General features: G+C 39.1%; 1 protein-coding gene across 1 annotated transcript in view; it reads right to left on the bottom strand.

The window, feature by feature from the left end:
- Positions 1 to 14354: 14354 nt before the first annotated feature.
- LOC100478010 (membrane-spanning 4-domains subfamily A member 4A) overlaps positions 14355 to 21464 on the bottom strand; it is a 41007-nt gene continuing 33897 nt past the window's right edge. Inside the window, exons 7-9 of the mRNA XM_019808336.2 lie at positions 20784 to 20942; positions 17227 to 17328; positions 14355 to 14584 (exon numbers count right to left, since the gene is read on the bottom strand). Coding sequence (XP_019663895.2) covers positions 14465 to 14584; positions 17227 to 17328; positions 20784 to 20942 — 381 coding nt within the window. The 3' untranslated portion in view covers positions 14355 to 14464. The remainder of the gene's footprint in view (positions 14585 to 17226; positions 17329 to 20783; positions 20943 to 21464) is intronic.

Consider the following 21464-nt stretch of genomic DNA (forward strand, 5'->3'; position numbering starts at 1 on the left):
CACCAAAGAAACCAAAAACACTAATTTGAAACGATATATGCACCTGAATGGTTTTTTTTGCAGCATTATTCACAACAGGCATAATATGGAAGCAGCCAAGTGTCCATTGACAGATGAATGGATAAAGAAGGAATGGCATATATATATGCATACACAGACACAGACACAGACACACACACACACACACACACACACACACACATAATGGAATATTACTCAGCCATAAAAAAGAATGAACTATTTGTGTCCCACATTTATTATTGGTATTTTGTTTTATGGCTTATATCCGAAAATGTTTTGAAATATCTCTCTTCAAATTGTTAATGTGGACCAACTGATAAAGAGATAGTAGTTTTACAGTCATGCCAAGGTTTATGGCTCTCTGAATAAGTCAATATCTGCATTTAACTTCCCAGTTGGGGCAAACATTGCCTTACCTGAAATATACAGATTGTTTAAACTGTGCTATGTCAAACGAACACAAGATCTAGGCCAATTTTCTCTTGAAATAATAAACATTGAAACGTAATTAGGATTAATTTATTTAAGAGAGCTTGCTACAGTTATGTCTTCCCAAGAAAGATACAGCATTTAGAGCTTGATCTCAGAGTTTCTGTGGAACTTCATTCTGGATTATTATATTCAGAAATTTGGGGATATAATTATGCTAGTAAGTTATATAGGAGAATGTTATTCTTAGGAGATAGGTTCTGGGTACTTAGGTACATCTAGGTACATCATGACCAAGTATCATGATGTCAAGCACTTGCTTTCAAATGATTCAGCCACTCGATGTATGTATGTATCTGTAAAGTGGTTCTGACAACATTCCAACATGTGTGTGTGTTGGGGGGGGGTTCCCACACCACCAAACAATTCTTGCACACCAGCAGGTATCCTTCAATTTGCCTCAATTCTGACGCTATCTACTTGGATACAGCATCAGATTCCACAGGTTAAGGGCTCAGTCCCACAGAACCAATCCCTTCCACAACATACAACTTCTGATGCCAGTCGCAATTCCAGGTTGTTACTTGTGGTTCTGACCCACTCCCTATAGATTTGGGGATTCGATCAAGCCCTTGGGTTTGATTCATTAAACTGAGAAGCATTTTACAGGTGACTCTTCATAATGTGGGGGTTGGGCCCCTGACTCCTGAACAGTTGAAAACTGATGTATAACTTTTGCCTCTGTAAGAACTTAACTAATAATTGCTTACTGTTGAATAGAAGCCTTATCAATAATGAAAACGGTAGATTAACATATATTTTGTATGAGTATTACATACTGTATTCTTACAATAAATAAATAGAGAAAAGAAAATGTTATTAAGAAAACCATAAGGAAGAGAAAATACATTTACAGTATGTATTGTTAGAAAATCCATATGTGGGGCACCCGGGTGGCTCAGTTGGTTGAGCATCCAACTCTTGGTTTCGGCTTAGGTCATGATCTCAAGATCGTGGGATTGACCCCCCACATCAGGCTCCATGCTCAGCATGGAGTCTGCTTGTCCCTCTCTCTCTGCCCCCGACCCCCACTTACATTCTCTCTTTCTCAAATAAATAAAAAATAAAAAATTTAAAAAAATTCCATGTATAAGTGGACCCACACCATTCAAGCCTGCATTGCTCAAGGGAAAACTGTTATTACTAGATTACTGGTTTGTCACTAAAGGACCTGACTCAGGAACAGGCAGATGGAAAAAATGCATAGGGCAAGGTGAGGGGAAAGGGCACTGGGCTTTCATGTCCTCTCTGAGCATGCCCCTTTCCCCAAACATGCACGTGTTCACCAACCAGGAAGCTATCCTAACCCTTTCATTTTTTTTATTTTTATGGAGTCCTTATTACTCAGACATGATTGATCGGCCATTAGTGATTGATTCAACCTCCAGCTCTTCTCCTCTTCTGGAGCTCAGGGGGGCAGACAAAAAGTTCCAACCTTCTAATCATGTGGTTGTGTCACCTCATTAATATAAACCCAGTCAGTGGAAAGCGGCTTGTTATAAATCACAAGACCCCCATTCCACCTTTATGTCTCTGAAGGGATTTTAGGAACTGAGGACAAGACAGCAAACATTATAACAAAAGATGCTCCCATTGATCTTATCACTCAGGAAGTTCCAAGGGTTTTGGGAAAAGTGAATCAGGGACTGTGAATGAAGACTGAATATATATGAGAAATATACTTTGGTTTTCTGAGTGACCAAATACATATTTCTCTAAATTACACTCTGTGTGTCCCTGCACAGTCAGTAATATAAAATAGAATCTATAGATGTAGACAGATAATGCCCATCTAATGCACAGTGCCGGGGACAAGTATGCTGTCCAACAGAGTGGGTTTACTGACTCGTTGCCACAAGGGATGGCGTGCACCATAAGAACTAGGAGACACCTAACCAGAGGAAGAAATGGGATTATTTTAGCATCTGGGGAAAGGTGGAATGTAGGTAAACTTTAGATGTGGCATTTTGATTGGCTTAAAGCCAAGCAGAGCTGTGTATAAAGCGGTTACCAGCAAGCCTGGGCTAGAAGTAGATTCAGGGTGCCATTTCCTTGGAAACCAGAAAGTTAAGAAAAAATGTGTAATGCTGAATCCCCAAAGCCCTTAAGTAAAGATCTGCACTGGTGATTTTTGGATTTGTTTGTTCGACTTTTTCCTTTCCGTTTAAACTAGGAATGAAAATTTAAATGCTGGTGTAATTCTTTGTTCCTGCACAGACAGCCTGGAGAAAATGATTAATACATAGACCAATTTATGTGTATGTTACATACAGGTAAACCACTTCATATGTAATCTACCTGCATGAGGATGAGGAACACCTATTTTGAAAATTAACTTTCAATGGTCTTAGCCCAAGTTTCCAAGAGCTGGAGACAGGGATTTAATGTTGATGTTTTAGTTGGAGGAACATCAAAAGTGCTTAAGTCTTAATAAAAAGCGTAATGGGAAACACAAAGGGAACACAGCTTGTTACCCTCTCCTAGATCAAAAGTGAGAAAAGTGCCAGCACCCAGAGGCACGCAGCCCTTGAGCTCCCTTCCAGCCATTACACCCCCATGGGTAACCGCCCTATTGACATCTAATACCCGTGATTCGTTTGTCCTGGTTTTGGTATCTCAATAAATAGAATCATACAGCATGTACTCTTTTGCATTTGCCTGTTAAAGCAGAAAACTACAGGGGCACCTGGGTGGCTCAGTCAGTTAAGCATCTCCCTCAGGGTCCTGGGATCGAGCTCCACTTTGAGCCCCATGTCCAGCTCTTCGACGCTTGGCAGGGAGTTTGCTTGTCCATCTTCCCCTTCCCTGGCTTGTATTCTCTCTCTCTCAAATAAATAAATAAAACTTAAAAGAAAAAAAAACCACAGGCCCGGAATAGAGTCACTTATGTTAAGGCCCCAGGTCAGCAAACCAAAACTTAACACTTAATGCAGTTTTAAGCCCCCCCCCAATGGAATCTCTAACCAATCAACATGGAATTTCCTGGTCAGCACTAGGAAATTTACTGATAGACCCCTTCCATCCCCTTAGGAGGATGGCCTTGACCAAAACAATGCATTCTTTGCTACTGATTTCCTTTTTCTGCCCCCTCTTTGTCTTCAGAAGCCTTTCCTTTCCTGCAGCTCAACATAGCTCCCTTCTATTTGCTAGAACGTGTGCTGTCCAACTCATGACTTGTTCAATAAAGCCAATTTGATCTTTCAAATTACTCAGTTGAGCTTTGCTGTTTAATAGCCTTCTCTTCACTATTAATGTATCATATTGCTGGGTAACGCATAACCCCAAAACAGGAGTTAAATTAACTGTGTATTATCTCTTTTGAGTTTGTGGGTCGGAGGGGTTTTAGTATGGTAAAGGGAAGCTAATTATAATTATAATTATAAGCTAATTAGATACGATGCCAGGTCTTTATTGTCACTTTTAACTGAGAATTCCACACTGAATACGTTAGAACTGCCTTTCGAAGAGTAACTCTGGAAATAGCTAGAACGTCAGCTCTGTGAGGTCGCAGACAGCCTGGTTCGTTCATTGCTACATGCTTGGCAAATAGTAGTTGCTCAATAAATATTTGTTGAATAAAGACATTGTAGAGATGGAGTTAATTTGCAGGTGTACTGGAAAAGCTCTATCTCTATCCCTGGGGATGTCTGAATGTCTGGATTTTGACTCCTGGTTGAGACAAGAACTTTGGAATTTATGATCTGCTGTTTAGAATCCCAAATGGCCTTGGTGACCCCCTCTATCAGCTTCTTTACTAATAGTTTGCAACTAACCTAACCGGTTTCATGAAGCTGGCTTGATGTCTTAATGAGACATTGAGAGATTCTTGCACAGATCTGGGCAGTTAAAGCCAGAATAGCATGGTTCATGCATCTGGCTGGGTCAATGAGGAGCATGTACCGTGGAACCTCTCCAACGCTTGCCTGTACTTTCTCTTGCTGCAGCGTACCTTTTGTCTTTAGGTAAAAGCCTTATGTGAGAATACTCTACGGAGTCTGGTGAGTCCTTTCAAATAGCCGAACTGGTGAAACAAGACTGATTTAGGCAATCTAACTAAGAATAAAGAAGAAATAATATTTGCAGGCAAGAAATAATATTTGCAGATGATATTTGAATGAATTTTCTTTTTGGATGAGATGTATTCCAGATAGAGAAATAAAAAAATACTTGAAATATGAAACCTGCAATCACTAGGCCAACTAACACAAATTTTTTCAGTTTTTTAACTTATTTAAGTCATCTCTACACTCCACCGGGGCTTGAACTTGCAACTCCGAGATCAAGAGTGGCATGCTCTTCCAGCTGAGGCAGCCAGGTGCCCTGAAAACAAGTTTCGTATAAAAGTTCTGTAGTATTCCATTGAAAGGTGAATATTTGGATTGTATACACGTAATGGATTCATAGCCAAATTTGTGTCACATTTGTATCACAAGCACATCCCTAGTTACAAAATAAATTTGATTAGAATGATATTGAGATAATTTAACCAAGTACTAAATAACTAAATTTTGTAGTAGAGATATAACTTTCATTTGGTAGACAGTCTTTACCAACAAAAAGAGGACTCTGATCTTACACCCAGACCTTGCCAGGGCTTCGTAACTTAAGAATACACACACACACACACACACACTCTCTCTCTCTCTCTCTCTCTCTCACTGTAACCTTAAAATTTATGTATATGTATATATTACATATATATTATACACATACATATGTATGCATGTATGTATATATGTAATATGCAACTTACGTCATTTGGGGACCTTGGTGTGGCCACAGCTTCTGTGGTTCAGAGCTAGAGGTAAAATAAAAAATTTTTCATTGCTCTCTGTCATATTTAATCAAATTTGGGAGGGAAGGAATACTAAGTAGATGGGTAGTAAGGAGGGCACGTATTGCATGGTGCACTGGGTGTTATACACAACTAATGAATCACTGAACTTTACATCAGAAACCAGGGATGTACTGAATGGTGACTAACATAATATAATTAAAAAAAAAAGAAAAAAAACAACTGAAGGAAAATCAGTTTTCAAAGGTAATCAATACGGACCACAGACTCTGGTCTGGTAGCCAGGCAAAGGAAAACAGCCTGAATGACAGCTGGGCTGCAAAGCACCATGAGGTGCCTGACCCCCAGCTAGCCCATGACTCTCTTCCTCCCTACGGTCAGCCCCACTTGGCCAAGCTGAAGAAGTCCACTCAAGAGGTGGGTGATTCTGGTGAAGCTGTATGTATTAATAGAGAAGAATCGGAACAAGGTGCCTGACTTTTTCAATGGGGGAAAATTCCACACTTTGCTAAAATTGACAATAAAAATAGGAACAACCAGGGAGCAACCACAGGGACTTTCGGAACTTCCTCCGCCTGATGTCTGCACTTAACTGGACATGAAAAAAAATGTCTAAATTTTAGCCCTACAAGTTAGTCAGTTAGCTAAGTTCCTGAGAATCACGTAGGCTGTAGCAACCCTAAGGAATGTCAATCAGTAAAAAAACAAATCGTTGACCTTAAAGAGGTTCCAAAAGGAAGCCAAACACGTTGTCAGCTTTGTTTAAACCATATCTCAATTTTAGAAGTCATATTTTCCCTTATCTACCAAGAAATCAAAAGAAAGTGACTTTATGTATCTTTTCTGTGTTTATCATACAGCTATTTAAAAAATCAAACCAAGGAACGTATTTCGATTGCTTCAAAAATACAAATACTTGCCCTGAAATTTGTATAGCTTTGTCTCATTGTGTTACCACTATTTTAATTGTGTGAAAACAAAAATCTTTGAACATGAATCAGAACTGTCTGGGTATTACTATATAAAGGCATTGGAAAATATCAGAACTTACATATAAAATAACAATTGAAATGTGCAAGTGTCTTCTATGAGTTGGTTCTCAGGGAATCTAAAGAGGGTGACTTAAGAAAATGAGCATATGGGGGCGCCTGGGTGGCATAGCGGTTAAGCGTCTGCCTTCGGCTCAGGGCGTGATCCCGGCGTCATGGGATCGAGCCCCACAATCGGGCTCCTCTGCTATGAGCCTGCTTCTTCCTCTCCCACTCCCCCTGCGTGTTCCCTCTCTCGCTGGCTGTCTCTATCTCTGTCAAATAAATAAATAAAATCTTAAAAAAAAAAAAAGAAAGAAAATGAGCATATGAAAATCGTTCTACTCGAAGTTTATGGTTGAAGATTTTAAATGATCAGGCAAGTATTAACTTAATTAAATGACATCTTTAGATATCCTTAGATGAATATTACATGTTGGAAAAGGAAACAAAAAATACAAACATATTATTTATTGGGATCCTTTTAAAATTGAAAGAAAAGACCAATTCTTCCTGTCATCATGGAACCAGACTTACTCTGTAGACCACTCTGTACAATTACACAACTAGAAACAATTCTAAATAACTACTTTCAGACATTGGACAGTAGTCACTGCAGGGCTTACAACATGGAGAAAATGGAAACAAATGTGAATATAACAACTGGTCTGGTTCTGCATGAAGAAAGTTTCTAGACCATGGTCAGGGAGATGGATCCCTACTGATCTTGCTCCACTGAGAAGACAGCAATCAGAGATTAAGGGAGCTGAAGCAGCTAAAATTGAATTAGTGAGTTCAGAACCAGAAAGGAGCTAGCTATGAAGAAAGAAGAGTTCCCGAAGTCTGTAAGAAAGTCTCCACGAATTTGTTGTCAAATACTAAGCTGACATTTACAAGTTGAAATTCCAAAAGTCCAATCAGACTAAACAGATAGTTGCAAGTAAATCATTACCAGATGTCACACAGAGCTGGGAGACATTCAAGTTTCTATCAGGGGAGTGCAGAGCCTATAGGAACTCTTAGAATATAAGGACCTCTAAATGAGTTAAGCCTTAATGATAAATCTAAACTAGTCCAGAATAATAATGATTCTAAAGCCTCCCTATAAAGGCTTTTACAAACATTAAATTGTAGGCCTAGAAATGCCACATAACACAAATCTATTTTTATTTTTATTTTTATTATTTTTTTTAAAGATTTTATTTATTTATTTGACAGAGACAGAGACAGCCAGCGAGAGAGGGAACACAAGCAGGGGGAGTGGGAGAGGAAGAAGCAGGCTTCCAGCAGAGGAGCCTGATGTGGGGCTTGATCCCATAACGCCGGGATCACGCCCTGAGCCGAAGGCAGACGCCCAACCGCTATGCCACCCAGGCGCCCCCACAAATCTATTTTTAAATATTTATGTACATATATGTATCTACGTAAATATATTAACAAGTTAACAATGATTATCTTTAATGACAAGATTACTGGTGGGTTTTGCCTCATATATTCCTAGATTTTCTAGTTTTTCTGCAGTGTATTAGTATTATAATTAGAAGAAAGGAAAGAAAATATACCAAAAATCATACACTCTTTCCCTTATAAGTTTTAGAACTTTACCAAATTAGTGTTTTTTTACAATAAAAGTCCAGATTAGAAAAAAAAAAGTCTCAGAAGAATCAAACTGATCTACAAGTTTAACTGCCTGTCAGAAATAAAGTGTAGTATTCTGAAAAGAGAAAATGTGAGCAGTCAACCACAAAAAAATGACTACATCTAGCATCCAATCCAAAATTATTATACATGCCAAGAAGCAGAAATAAGACAATAACCAATAACCAGGAGAAAAACCAATCAATAAAAACAGACCTATACATTATTGGAAAGTTTAAAATGATATGATATGAAATACAGGCAGGCAGTCTTCTCTAAAAGTTAGAATCATAACATCTTGCTCTAAAAGCCTGGAGTGTTTGTATGAACTTGTTGCAAGTAAAAATGCACTACTCTTATATTGCTTATATAAATAAAAACATAGAAAGGTTTATGGATGCAAAAATTCTTGCCAAAGGAAGACATTCTCTGGCCATTTAATATAAAGCCAAAGCAACATCTCAGCAAATACAAGTATAGGTATTTTATAAAATCCAAGAAACAGCATAGAATCAATTGATGTAGGGTCTCGCAGGACTTAGTAAGAGCTTTGGCTTCTATTGTGAATTAAAGAGGAAACCACAGTAGGATTTTGTCCAGTTACTGCACTACTTGAATAGATCTATTTTAATTCCTTTATATGTCTAAAACTTCAGGAATTGGCTTGACTCCAGATGTTGGCTCAGTTCCAGGGATACCTTGACTCAAGAGATTCAAAGGACATCGTTAGGGACTGATCTTTTACTTGGAACCTCTCAGATTGGCTCTCTTCTGTAAACATTTGTCTCTGATAGGATTCATAGAGTAGCATGATGACTGTTTAGAGCATTAGATTTATATCCATACAGCTCTAAGCACAACAGGAAAGAAAAAAGAGGAAGATTCTCTTTCCTGGTCAGTGAAGCAAAAATACTGGAATTAGCATTGCTTGGAAATGTATCATTTGTACAACTAGTTTTTCTTAGGTCCCTAAGCTACTTCACAACCAGCCACTTTAGTCAGGTTGATATGATTCTGCCATTGCCCAGATCTAGGAGAAATTGAGGGTAGAGTCAGGTCCACCCTTGTGGGGGTAAGGGAATGGTGGTTCCTTAGAGGAAATTCAGGTCACGATTAAAAGAACAAAAGGGAATAAATATCAAAAATATCAAAGAATGTATCAAAAAATGTAAAATGTAAATGAAATATTGGAGAAAAAACAATAAGTGAGGGAGGGAGCTGTCATTTAAAATATCAACACATATAAAATAATTAGAAGATTGCACTAGTAGAAGAAGAGACAAACATGTTTCTATTGCACAGTAAAATACCAACATTTAATGTCAGTGTTTTCTAATATTCAACAATAGTAATAAAAAAAATGCTAGAGATAACTCTATAAAGAAAAAATTAATGAATATACTGTAAAGTTGAAATGAGATATTGAAACTGAGAATTCATAAATAAAATGATTTTTAAAAACTCTACATTAAATTCAAAAATAACTTTAGGGCAAGAGACAATGAAAAGAAATGTAAGAAAAAAAATAGCTCACTAAGAAAACATAATTGCATCAGAGAAGAAATATAGATGATGGGTTAGTATCAGTAATATGAAAATACATAAACATAATAAATAAAAAGTAAATCGGCAAAGAACATGAATAACTCACAGAAGAAAAAACCCAACAAAAACCCAAGTTACAATTAATAAGGAACTCAACTGAAATGGTTTAAACCATAGAAATTATTCATTAAAAATCATAGTTAAAATAAGCTTTAGGATATAGCTTCTCAACTATGGCATCAAAGACCCATCTTATTTCCATGTCTTGCTATTTTTCTTCATTGAATTTTATCTGAAAGCTAGTTGCTTTATAGGTAAACACATCTGACAGTAATAAGCCAGGTTACTGGTATTCACATTGATGCCCAGTAATACAAATAGAATATCTATATTAATATAAAGGCAAAGTTTTGAGGTTCCACCTTGATAGGTCTTGCTAGATCACTGTTCAATCTTCAACCAGAAAAGGGAATGTCTTAATTGCCTTTTTCTAACTACTGTCAATCTGCAGATCTGGAGAAGGCAAACAGGTTGGTGTAGACGGAGGGAGGCCTTACATTTTCATGAATGCCATTTCTCCTTCATGTGTTCTAGGCATCCTTGTCAAAGATCAGTTGGCCATGAAAGCATGGCTTTATTTATGGGCTCTTCATTCTGTTCCATTTTTCTCTGTGTGTTTTTGCCAGTACTATACTCTTTCAGTTACTGCAGTCTTGCAAGGTATTTTGAAATCAAAAGATATAATGCCTCTAGCTTTGCTCTTCTTGCTCAGTGTTGCTTTGCTGTTTGGGATCATTTCTGGTTCCAATTTTTGTATTGTTTTTTCTATATCCATGAAAAATGCCATTGAAATTTTGATGGGATTTCATTGATTCTGTAAATCATTTTGAGCAGTACAGACATTCTGACAATATTAAGTCTTCCAATACACAAACACAGGATATCATTCCATGTATTTGTGTCTTCTTCAATTTCTTTCACCAATATCTTAAAGTTTTCAGTGTACAAACATTTTTTGAGAGAGAGACAGTGAGTATGTGTGTGTGTGTGTGTGTGTGTGTGTGTGTGTGTGAATAGTGAAGGGGAGGGACAGAGGGAGAGGGGAGAGAGAGAAGGTAACACAGGGCTGGATCTCATGACCTTGAGATCATGACCTGAGCTGAAATCAAGAGATGGACACTTAACCAACTGAGCCACCCAGGCATGACTTCAATGTGCAAATCTGTCAGTGCCTTGGTTAAATTTATTCCTAAGCATATTATTCTTTTCAATGCTACTGTATATGTGATTGTTTTCTTAATTTCTTTTTCATTGTTATTGGTAGTGTATAGAAACACAGCTCTTTTTTGTATTTTGATATTTTATTCTGTAACTTCAATGAATTTATTAGTTCTAGAAATTTTTTGGTGGAGTATTTAGAGTTTTCTATATATAAGATCATAGCATCTAAAAACAGACCATTTATTTCTTCTTTTCCATTTTATATGTCTTTTATTTCTGATTCTTGCCTAATTGCTCTGGCTAGGATTTCTAGTTCTATGTTGAATAGAAATGGCAAGAGTAGCATGCTTGTCTTGAAAATTTTCTGCTTTTCATTATTAGCTATGGGCTTGTCAATTATGGTCTTTATTATGCTGGTACATTTCTTCTAAGCCTAATTTGTTCTTTTTTTAAGTTTACTTATTTATTTATTTATTTATTTATTATTTATTTAAGTAATCTCTATACCCAACGTGGGGCTTGAACTCACAACCCCCAGATCAAGAGTCACATGTTCTACTGACTGAGACAGCCCGATGCCCCTCTTCTAAACCTAATTTGTTGACAGCTTTTATCATGAAATAAAGTTGAATTTTGTCAAATTCTTTTTCTGCACCTAAACTAAGAAGCTTCCACATAGGAAAGGAGATAACAAAATGATAAGACAACCTATGAAATGGGAGACATATCAGCAAACAATACATCTGATATATACATTGGATAACTGATTTCCAAACATATAAGGAACTCAAACAACTCAATAGCAAAAATACCCCCAAACAGGAAACAAAACAACAACCCAAACCCAAATAACCTGATTAGAAAAGGGGCAAAGGACTTGAATAGACATTTCTGCAAAAAGACATACAAATGGCCAACAAGAATGAGGAAAGATGCTCAGCATCACTAATCATCAGAGATATGCACATCAAAACCACAATGCAATATCACTCACACCTGTTAGAATGGCTACTATCAAAAAGACATAAATGTTGATGAGGATGTGAAGAATAGGGAACCTTCATGCACTGTTGTTGGGAATGTAAATTGGAACACCATTATGGAAGAGTATGTTGGTTTATCAAAAAACTAAAAATTAACTACTGTGTGATCTAGCAATCCTGCTTCTTGGGTATATAGTCAAAGAAAATGAAATCACAATCTCAAAGGGGTATCTGTACTCCCATGTCCACTGCAACATTATTCACAATAGCCAAGATATGGAAACAGGCTAAGTGGCCACCAGTGGATGAATGGATTAAGAAATATGTGTGTGTGTGTGTGTGTGTGTGTGTGTGTGTGTGTAATTTCAGACTTAGAAGGAAATCCTGCCATTCATGACAACAGGTTGAGGCTGGAGGATGTTATGCTAAGTGAAGTAAGCCAGACACAGTAACACAAATGTTGTATGTCTCACTTACATGTGGAATTTAAAAAATTCAAACCCATAAAAGGAGAGAGTAAATGAGAGTTGTCAGAAGCTGGGGAGTGGGGGAAATGGGGAAATGTTGGTCACAGGGTACAAAGTTTCAGTTACGCAGGATTAGTTAAGTTCTGGTGATCTAATGTACAGCATGCTGACTAACTTAATAAAATGTATACTCGAAACTTGCTGAGAGAGATGATCTGAAGTGCTCTAAGCACCAAAAAATAAAAGTTGACTTTGTGAGGTGATGGGTATGTGATAATCATTTCACAATATATACATATATCAAAACATCATATTACATACCTTAAATATATATAATTATTATTTGTCCATTATACCTCAATAAAGTTGGAAAATTTAAAAAGAAAAAGTTAAAGGAGAAAAAAAAATGTCCATGAACTTAAGGAATAGCACAGAGGACCACAGGGGAAGGGAGGGAAAACAGAATGGGAAACATTCAGAGAGGGAGACAAACTATGAGAGACTCTGGACTCCAGGAACCAAACTGCATGTGTGGTGATGAGCACTGGGTGTTACATGCAACTCATGAATCGTTAAACACTACATCAAAAACTACCGATGTACTATATGTTGGCTAATTGAACATAATTTTTAAAAATGCAACGATAGTATTTCTATCATGAAAATGTTACTTTCTCAGAAAGAACTGTCCTGGTTACTTTTTCTAATGTCCACCCTCTCCCCAGCCATTGTTAGCCTGCTAACTTGCTTCATCATCATAGCTTCTAACAACACATGAAAATCTTTTGGCTGCTTGTTTACATGTTCAGCTATGCTCTGCCCCCTAAGTTTAACCTACATGAGAGGAAGCACATCGCTCTCTGGATGCCTGCCCATCACAGGCACTTTATAAATATGTGTTTAATAAAATGAGACTGCATGGATATACCCACAAATACATACACATGCACATATGTACTCATGTATGTGTGTATTAAAGCTTTTATGGCTCAGTCTGTGCCAGCCAGAGTAGTAGTTGCTCTGCCTATATTATCACAAGTCTACGAGCCATGTGATATTGTTACTATTTTACTGAAGAGAAATAGGAAGCACAGAGACATTTTGTGGTATGCATGGCAACTGGGAGAGATGGAATTTTCAAGATGAAAACCCAGGATTGTCTGATTTACAAGCCCCCATTGTTTACCACCACACTACATTTCCTGATATCATCACTTAGTTCCTTTCCACCATATCACATCTGACTAGGAAGTAGGCAGTGCATGAACTTATTGTTTCTATTTAATTGAATTTATTTTTGCTCTGTAATAAATCAAATGTATTTAATGAGCATTCAGGAAATACCATGTATTGCACAATCACATATATGGTACTGGATACATACTTGATTAAGATATAATCCTGCCCTATAGGAGAGAGAGAATGGGGAGGGAAGAGAAGGAGAAAAAGTGGGGGGAGAGAGAGAAGGTAGGGAAGGAGGGAGGAAGAGAAATGGGAAGAGAGATCAAAAATATAAATTAAATCTGACACATGAAATGATTTTTACTCTATGTGTACTTACATTCATATAATGGTTTGTGTGCATAGAAGGACTGACTGTGCATTAGAAGGTATTTTCTATGGTAGGAGAAAAACAGGAAAAGGAAGGAGAGGGGAAAGCTATGCATATCAATGTTCTGAAGGTAAAAACACCTTGCATTCCCAAAGGCAGGAGAAGAAAATCAAACAAGTAGGAGGAGCAATGGCCAGGGAAGCAGACAAACATAGTCTTTAAGGAGCCCTCATTTCAGCAATGTCTTTTTGACCTTCTTCTGCTGAATCTAATTTACCAACTTAATGTCCTTATATACAGTTCTGAAGATGGTTAAAAACTTTTTGGTTTTTTCGTTTGTTTGTTTTTTAAAGAGAGAAAAAGCACAAGCAGGGAGGGGCAGAGAGAGAAGGAAAGAGTAACTCTGGAGCAGGCTCCATGTTCAGCAAGGAGCCTGACATGGGACTTAATCTCATGTGATGTTGAGATCATGAGTTGAGCTGAAATCAAGAGTCAGATGCTTAACCGACTGAACCACATAGGCGCCCCAATGGATAAACATTTTCAAGCACCACTGACTCATTCAATGCATGATTCATTTATTTAATTTCTGCTATTGTTGATAAAGAGCCAGTAAAATGAGCTGTTGAGTTCTGGGGGGAAAATGAGGACATGATTTTGAATTATAGATATATATATCACAGCTGGATTCTCATACTTTCCCAAATGTGGTTCTTGCACAACTTTCAGGATGGATTTTCTGGAACACTTTGTTGTTCGTCTGTTGGTGGCATCAAACCCTCTGAAAATGGCACAGGAGATGCAGTTTCTGCCCCGTGAGGATTTGATGGCATAATCAACACAACCTGCGAAGTCGATCAGAACGCCATATGTAACTCAACCAAAAAATCACTTCCTGTCCACAAAATGGCATCACTATCAGAGTCTACTCTTTCTTCTCTGAATTTAGTCTTCAGATTGACTTGGTGGGGTTTCTCTGGCATTGTGGAGATCAGACTGGACCTTGGAAAAACACGCAGTGATAGCTTTTGGCTGTTTCTGTGACCCTGTAAGTGGACTGATCTTACATATGGATGATGGTGCACAGCACGTTGGAAACCAAGGTGTTACAGAAAATTTATAGCTCCTCTTTCAAATCCGGTTCTTTATTCTGATGGCAACAACATACCCAAATCATGATTTGCTGGCCATGACTCAATCATTTAAAAAACCACAGTGATCCAGAAAGGCAGGAACCATCAGCAAACTAAGGAAAATGCTGGTCTTTCTTCCGCAAACTCAGTGTGAAATGGAGTACGTATGTGTGTGCAGGGTGGGGAGGAGGATAGGAACAGGAAGAGATGAAACTTCGGCATTAATGGCTCAAAGACATTGTTCTTCTGGATTTACACCAAGGGATTTCTGGGAGCAGCTTTTTCAGCTCTGTAACTCCAGGAGCAGAAGGGAACACATGCCTAGACATTATGATAGGAAGGTTACTAAAGAATTTGCTCCCATGCTGTGGTCAATGAAAATAAAAAGCTTCACTTAATGAAATTACAAAGTCATTAGGAATTGCTGAAGACTCTAACCTCAAGGGTCTTACAATGCCAAAGGCCATGGACAGAGTTAGTCCACCTCTCTTCTGTGGGGCAGGAGATGTGGCGTAGCACAGAAGCCCCAAAAGAAAGTAAAGAGGCACAAAATGGTGGAGAAGAGGAAGGGAAAAAATAATCTCATCAAAGTATTACTATTTTAGGATTTGCCTTTGGATAATAAAACTATGAGCGACTCCTGGCATTTTAATTCAATTCTTGGAAGATATCCTTATCCTGTTCTTCCCAGTGCCTCTTGGTCTCTTCTCTCTTCCCATTTGCCAATCCCCTCTCTCTATGTGATGTTCTTTCAGTGGCCAGGAGGCTCTGCTGCAGGTCTCAGGGTAAGAGATGGGCAGGTATGCACACATTGGTAAAGAAGTTTGAAACACGGACTTTCTTCAGTAGCCCAGGGAAGGTTGCAATGATAGGATAATGGAGCAAAATCTGGCACTCTCTGGGGACCTCTCCATCGTGAAGTAGTCTCTGATCTGGACTAAGAGAGGACTAGGGGGAGTAAGGATGGAAAAATCAGTTTGTCTTTATTCATTGTGGTAGGCAAGATGCTAAGATGACACCCAGAGACTCATGCCACTACGTGACTCCCCCTGCTTGAGTATGGGTGGGGCCTGTGTAGATGATGGGATAGCGCTCCTGTGAGTTGGATACTGAGCAGTTGACTTTGAGTTTATCAAAAAGAACAGTATTCTGTAAGCATTTTTCCAAGGAAGACATACAGATGGCGAACAGGAAAAGGTGCTTATTAACATCACTAGCCATCAGGGAAATGTGAATCAAAACCACTGAGCTGCCACCTCATAGACCTGTCAGAATGGCCAGCGTCGGTGGGGATGTGGAGTCTCCTGCACCATCGGTGGGAATGCAGATCGGTGCAGCCACTACGGAAAACAGTATGGCGGTCCCTCAACAAATTAAAAATAGAAACACCAATGATCCAGTAATTCCACTACTGAGTACCTACCCAAACAAAATGAAAACACTAATTTGAAAAGATATATGTGCCCCTATGTTTATTGCAGCATTATTTACAATAGCCAAGATATGGAAGTAATGTAGGATCCGTCGATAAATGAATGGATGAAAGAGATGGATATATACTACTCAGCCATAAAAAAGAATGAGATCCTGTCAACCGTGACAATATAGATGGGCTTAGAGGGAATTATGCTAAGGGAAGTGAGGCAGAGACGGACAAATACCATGTGATTTCCCTCACATGTGGAATCTAAAAAATAAAACAAACAAAACAGATTCTTAAACACAGAGAACAAAATGGTGGTTGCCAGAGGGGAGGTGGGTGGGGGATGGGCAAAATAGATGAAGGGGCTTAAGAGGTACAAACTTCCAGTTATAAAATCAATCAGTTGTGAAGATGAAAAGTACAGCGTGGGGAATATAGTCATTATATTGTAATAACCTTGCATGGTGACAGGTGACACTTAACCACGGTGAGCACTGGGCACTGGATAGAATTGTCAAATCACTAAGCTGTATACCTCCATTTAAAAAAAGGACATAATTCTGGGTAGACTTGGCCTAAACATGGGAGCTGTTTAAAAGAAACCTAGAACATGGGAGGTTTCCACTCTCTCGCTGGCCTCAAAAGCAGAAGTCAGTTGTCGTGAGTTGCACAGCTGAAAGGAAATCAATTCTACTCCATGAGCTTGGAAGAGGATCCGAGGCCTCAGCTGAGACCACAGCCCCAGCCAGCTTCTTGATTACAGCCTTGTCAGACCCCGAGCAGAGGAACCAGCTGAGTTGTGCCTAGACTCTTCACCCATGGAAACTGAGAAGTCATAAGTGTGTGTTGTTTAAACGTCTAAGTTTCTGGAATGTATTACATGATCACAGAGAACTAATACAGATGTCGTCGAGACAAGCCAAATACTCACTCCCTCAGGATAGCAACAGGTTACTTTGCATCCAAAGGCAGAAAGGGACACAGCAATGCAGAACTCAAGCACACCTAGCAGAATCACCATAGCTTCCAGACCCTAGGAACAAATGTATAACCAGGAAACGTGAGAAATAGAGATGGCAAGATGAAAACACTGACCATCTGATTACAAGGCTACAAGGACTGGCCTGCTGTCCGAAAAACCGGCTCCTCACTGCGGCCATACACCCTTGGCCAGTGTCAGCCTGCTGAATGTCACACACCCTGTCATTTTTTTCATTAATAAAATAATCACTTTTCCCCACCCTCTATCTTCCAGTGGTATTGTTGATACAGAATGTGAAAACTCTTTAAAGGGGGTAAGGGATCATAAAGTTAACTTCGGTTTTTCAAACAGCAGAAATTCCATCTAGTTGACGCGATAGTATGATCTCTTATCTTGGTAGTTATAGGCAGAGTAATAATCGTGGGCAGAATATTAATAGACCAAAGAGGTCCACATCTTACCCTCTGGAACCCAGGGATATGTCGAGTTACATAGCAAAGGAGAATTAAATGTGCATATTAAATTAAGGCCGTTTATTAACTGACCTTGAGATGGAAAGATTATTCTGGATTATCTGGGTGGGCCCAGAATAATTAAAGAATCCTTCTAAGTAGAAGCGGGAGGCAGAAGAGTCAAAGTCCAAGAGAGATTTGAAGATGTTGCTCTGTTTGCTTTGAACACAGAGGATGGGACCACAAGCCAAGGACTGTGGGCAGCCTCTCAAAGCCAGCGAAGGCCAGGAAACGGACTCTCCCTCACAGCCTCCAGAAAGGAATGTAGCTCAGCCAACACTTTGATTTTAACCCAATGAGAACCATTTTCATACTTCTGACCTCCAGAACTGTGAGATAATAAGTTTATGTCGTCCAGAGTCACTAAGTTGGCAATAACATTGTTACAGCAGCAATAAGAGACTAACATAACAATAAAAACCAAGTTAATCAGTCTTTAATCCATCTCCCCAGAGAACTGAGTTTAGGTTTAATCTTTAACCAAAATATATGGTCAGATTTGAGAAACACTGAGCAGTACTCTTACTCCTAAAAAGCTGAATTGGATGCCTGGGGTTCTTTGGTCTAAATATTCTCTCTTTTTCTCTCCCTATCCTTTTGGAAGTGCCAATTGTTCAAGAGCCCAGGACACAAAGTGACACAGACTCAACTGGGCCTTGAGATAATTGGCATTCATCATTTTTTAAAAATCTATTTACTCATCTCTTCAAGATATTGTAGCCTCTATGTTTCAGGATAGTTGTAGGCACAGAAGATGGAGCCGTAAATAGAACAGACAATTTCCCTAACCTCAAGGATCTAGTGGTGTAGACCAGGAATTGAAAAACTTTCTGCAAGAGGCCAGCTAGCACATATTTTCAGTTTTACAGGCCGTAAGGTCTCTGTCACAAATACTCAATTCTGCTATTAGGGTACCAAAGCAGCCATAGATAATATGTAAACAAATGGGTATGGCTATGTCCCAATAAAATTCCATTTACAAAAAACAGTGGTCAGGATGGATTTCCAACAAAAAACAGCAAATATATATATAATATATGAATTTGAGCCATATAAAACCACTGTCTTTCTAGATCAAGCAGAGTTGATCATTGGCAATTTCATACTGTTCTGCCTAATGATTCCAGGTAGTACGTGCTGTCCTCTTTCCTGCAAAGAGCTCACCTTTTCTAACCTCTTTTTATAATCATATTTGAAAGTAAACTCTTAGGCCTTCATCAACCTGTAGCTGCTTTCCAATATTTCTATACTTTCCTCCAAGGAGCTCCTAAAGGTAGGGGCCTGGTTTCCTTCTTATGTCTCCTAGAGTACCAGCGCCAGGACCAGGAGTAAAGTATGGGTTCACAGACCTGCAGACTGACCATACAGGTGCACAGGCAGGAAGAGACCTGATACTTCAGATCCCATGATACTTCAGACCTGATACTTCAGATCCCATGACAAATCCCCTTATGGATTTGTCCTGCTATAGGACAGGCAAAAAAAGTGTTCACACAATAGGAATTTGTGATGGCCTCTGGGAGAAGGTGATTGAGATGAAGATGGAACCAGCTACCTTATTTAGAAGGCCTCTTGTTAAAAAATCGTTAAGAACTTTAAGACAGGAACAGAAGAGTAGTAAAGCAGGTGTAGGGCTCTTCTAACTGGTAAGCCCTGTGTGCCTGAGCAGGTCCCATTCCCAGGCAGTCAGCCCCATGAAGCCGGTCCACTCCAGGTTTGGTCCTTAGCACTGTATCCTGACAGATTGAAAATAGACAGAACTGCAGAATCTGAAAGTAGGTTTCTTCTTCAGGATAACAACATAGAACAATATTAAATATAAATACGAACAGGACATTGGAAGCAGGAAAACACAGAGTCTCATCTTGCTTCTGCCAGTTCCTAAATGCATGATCTTGGGGGGAAAAATCTAAGGTCTCTGAAGAAACTCTCTTATTTTGAGTAAATGACAAGAAATAAACTTGCCTACAATAAGCCCTGTTAGAAACCTCAAGGAAAGTATCAATCAGTTTAGCAGAGACAGCCAAGGGGTTATTTTGGCTTGACTATACAACACTCAGGACTTACCAAGGATTAGCGTGGAATGAAGAAGAGGCATAATGAGTCCAGAAGAATGCTGAGTTTCCACGTTTGGGTGAAGACAAGAGACAGTGAGACAGAGAACTAACTAAGCAGCATGGAGAAAGGTCGGAAGGAAGCTTGCACGGAGGGAAGATGACAAGAAACTCAGCGGTGCCGAGAATGGCTAATAGACTTTTTTTTTTTTTAAGACTTTTTAGTATAAAGATGTAGTTGCATTTTAGCCAGGGCTGTGCCTCAAGAATGCTCCCACCCTGCACTTACCCAGAGGCCCACAGCTTCACAACCTACAGTATTTTGTGTAAGTGGCAATTTGGAGAATTAAAGCCATTAGGATAACATCTAAATGAGGGCAAGTGGTACAGAGAAGTAGAGAAATACAGAATGGAAACTGAGAATTTGCCAGGAGGTGGATGTTGAGGCCCAAAGTGCTTAATCTTGCAAGAACATCCAGAGGTGTGGGGAGGGGTAATGGGTGATTTGCCACTTGTTGGATAATGTTCAAGATAATTTTATTTTATTATTAGAAAAACAGGAAACTCCATCAGAGAGCTCTGGGAACACAGAGGGATTGACATCTGGGCTCCCTTTTTAGAGTGGATAACAGAATTGGTGTTTTGAAATTAAACAGAAAAAGAAATACGCAATATGTTTAGCATACTAACTAGTGAGAATAGGTGTTCTATAACTCTGAGCTTCCTTCCCACTTTCCCTCATCACATATGGAGGAACAAAGAGAAAGAGGAGACATGGGCCTGGCTCCTAAATGAAAGATTTCCCTTTTCTTCAGTCATTTGCAATTTCCCAAAGCGATTCATTCATCAGTTAGGGACTATGGAGTGCTACTTTTGCCAGATCCAGAGCTCCTGTGACTTGCTTCCATCACAGTATCCCAAGAAAAGAGGAAGCACTCACCATTAAAATAGACAGGGACATGAAGCAGTTCTCTGAGTTCCCAAAATCCCTGCAGTGAGCGAGATTGAATCGAAAACCATTCATGTGGCTTGCACCGAACAAGATCCCAAATGCAGCCAAGACAGAACTGCAGATGTTTAATCCTAGGCTACTTCTGATCTAGGAAGGAAGGAAAATCAATTCAGCAATCCAATGGTAGCCTCAGGGGTGTCACCAACAAGCCCTCGCTTCTTGTCCTCACAGCCTAGTCCTATCTTGACTGCTGTGCTGTCTCCTCACGTGTCTCTCCCCTCACAGCACTTCCAGCTTGTCTCCTGCCCAAACACAAACATGATCCTGCTGTTTCCAAGCTTGAATCCTTCAGACGACCCACACACTTGAGATAAACTCTTTTTTCCATGTTAGCTGGACAGTTCTGTCCGTGCCCATCTCCTGATGTGCTCTGTGTCGGGTGCCTGGCTGCACATTATTTTCTAAATGTGGCTCCCATGGTTTTTTTTGTGTATGACCTCCTTCTGCTCTGTATTCCTTTTCCTGCATTCTCTTCCCTTGGAGGCTAATTATAAGAACTAAAATTCTCCAAGAAAGCATGAGAGGTTTAGTGTGGCTGTAGCATGAAGGGGATTTTAATGGTGATGGCTGGACCAGATGCTAGGGAGACATACTGAGGTCAGATTTGGA

Source organism: Ailuropoda melanoleuca, chromosome 16 (genome assembly GCF_002007445.2).
Source record: "Ailuropoda melanoleuca isolate Jingjing chromosome 16, ASM200744v2, whole genome shotgun sequence".
Lineage (NCBI taxonomy): Eukaryota > Metazoa > Chordata > Mammalia > Carnivora > Ursidae > Ailuropoda > Ailuropoda melanoleuca.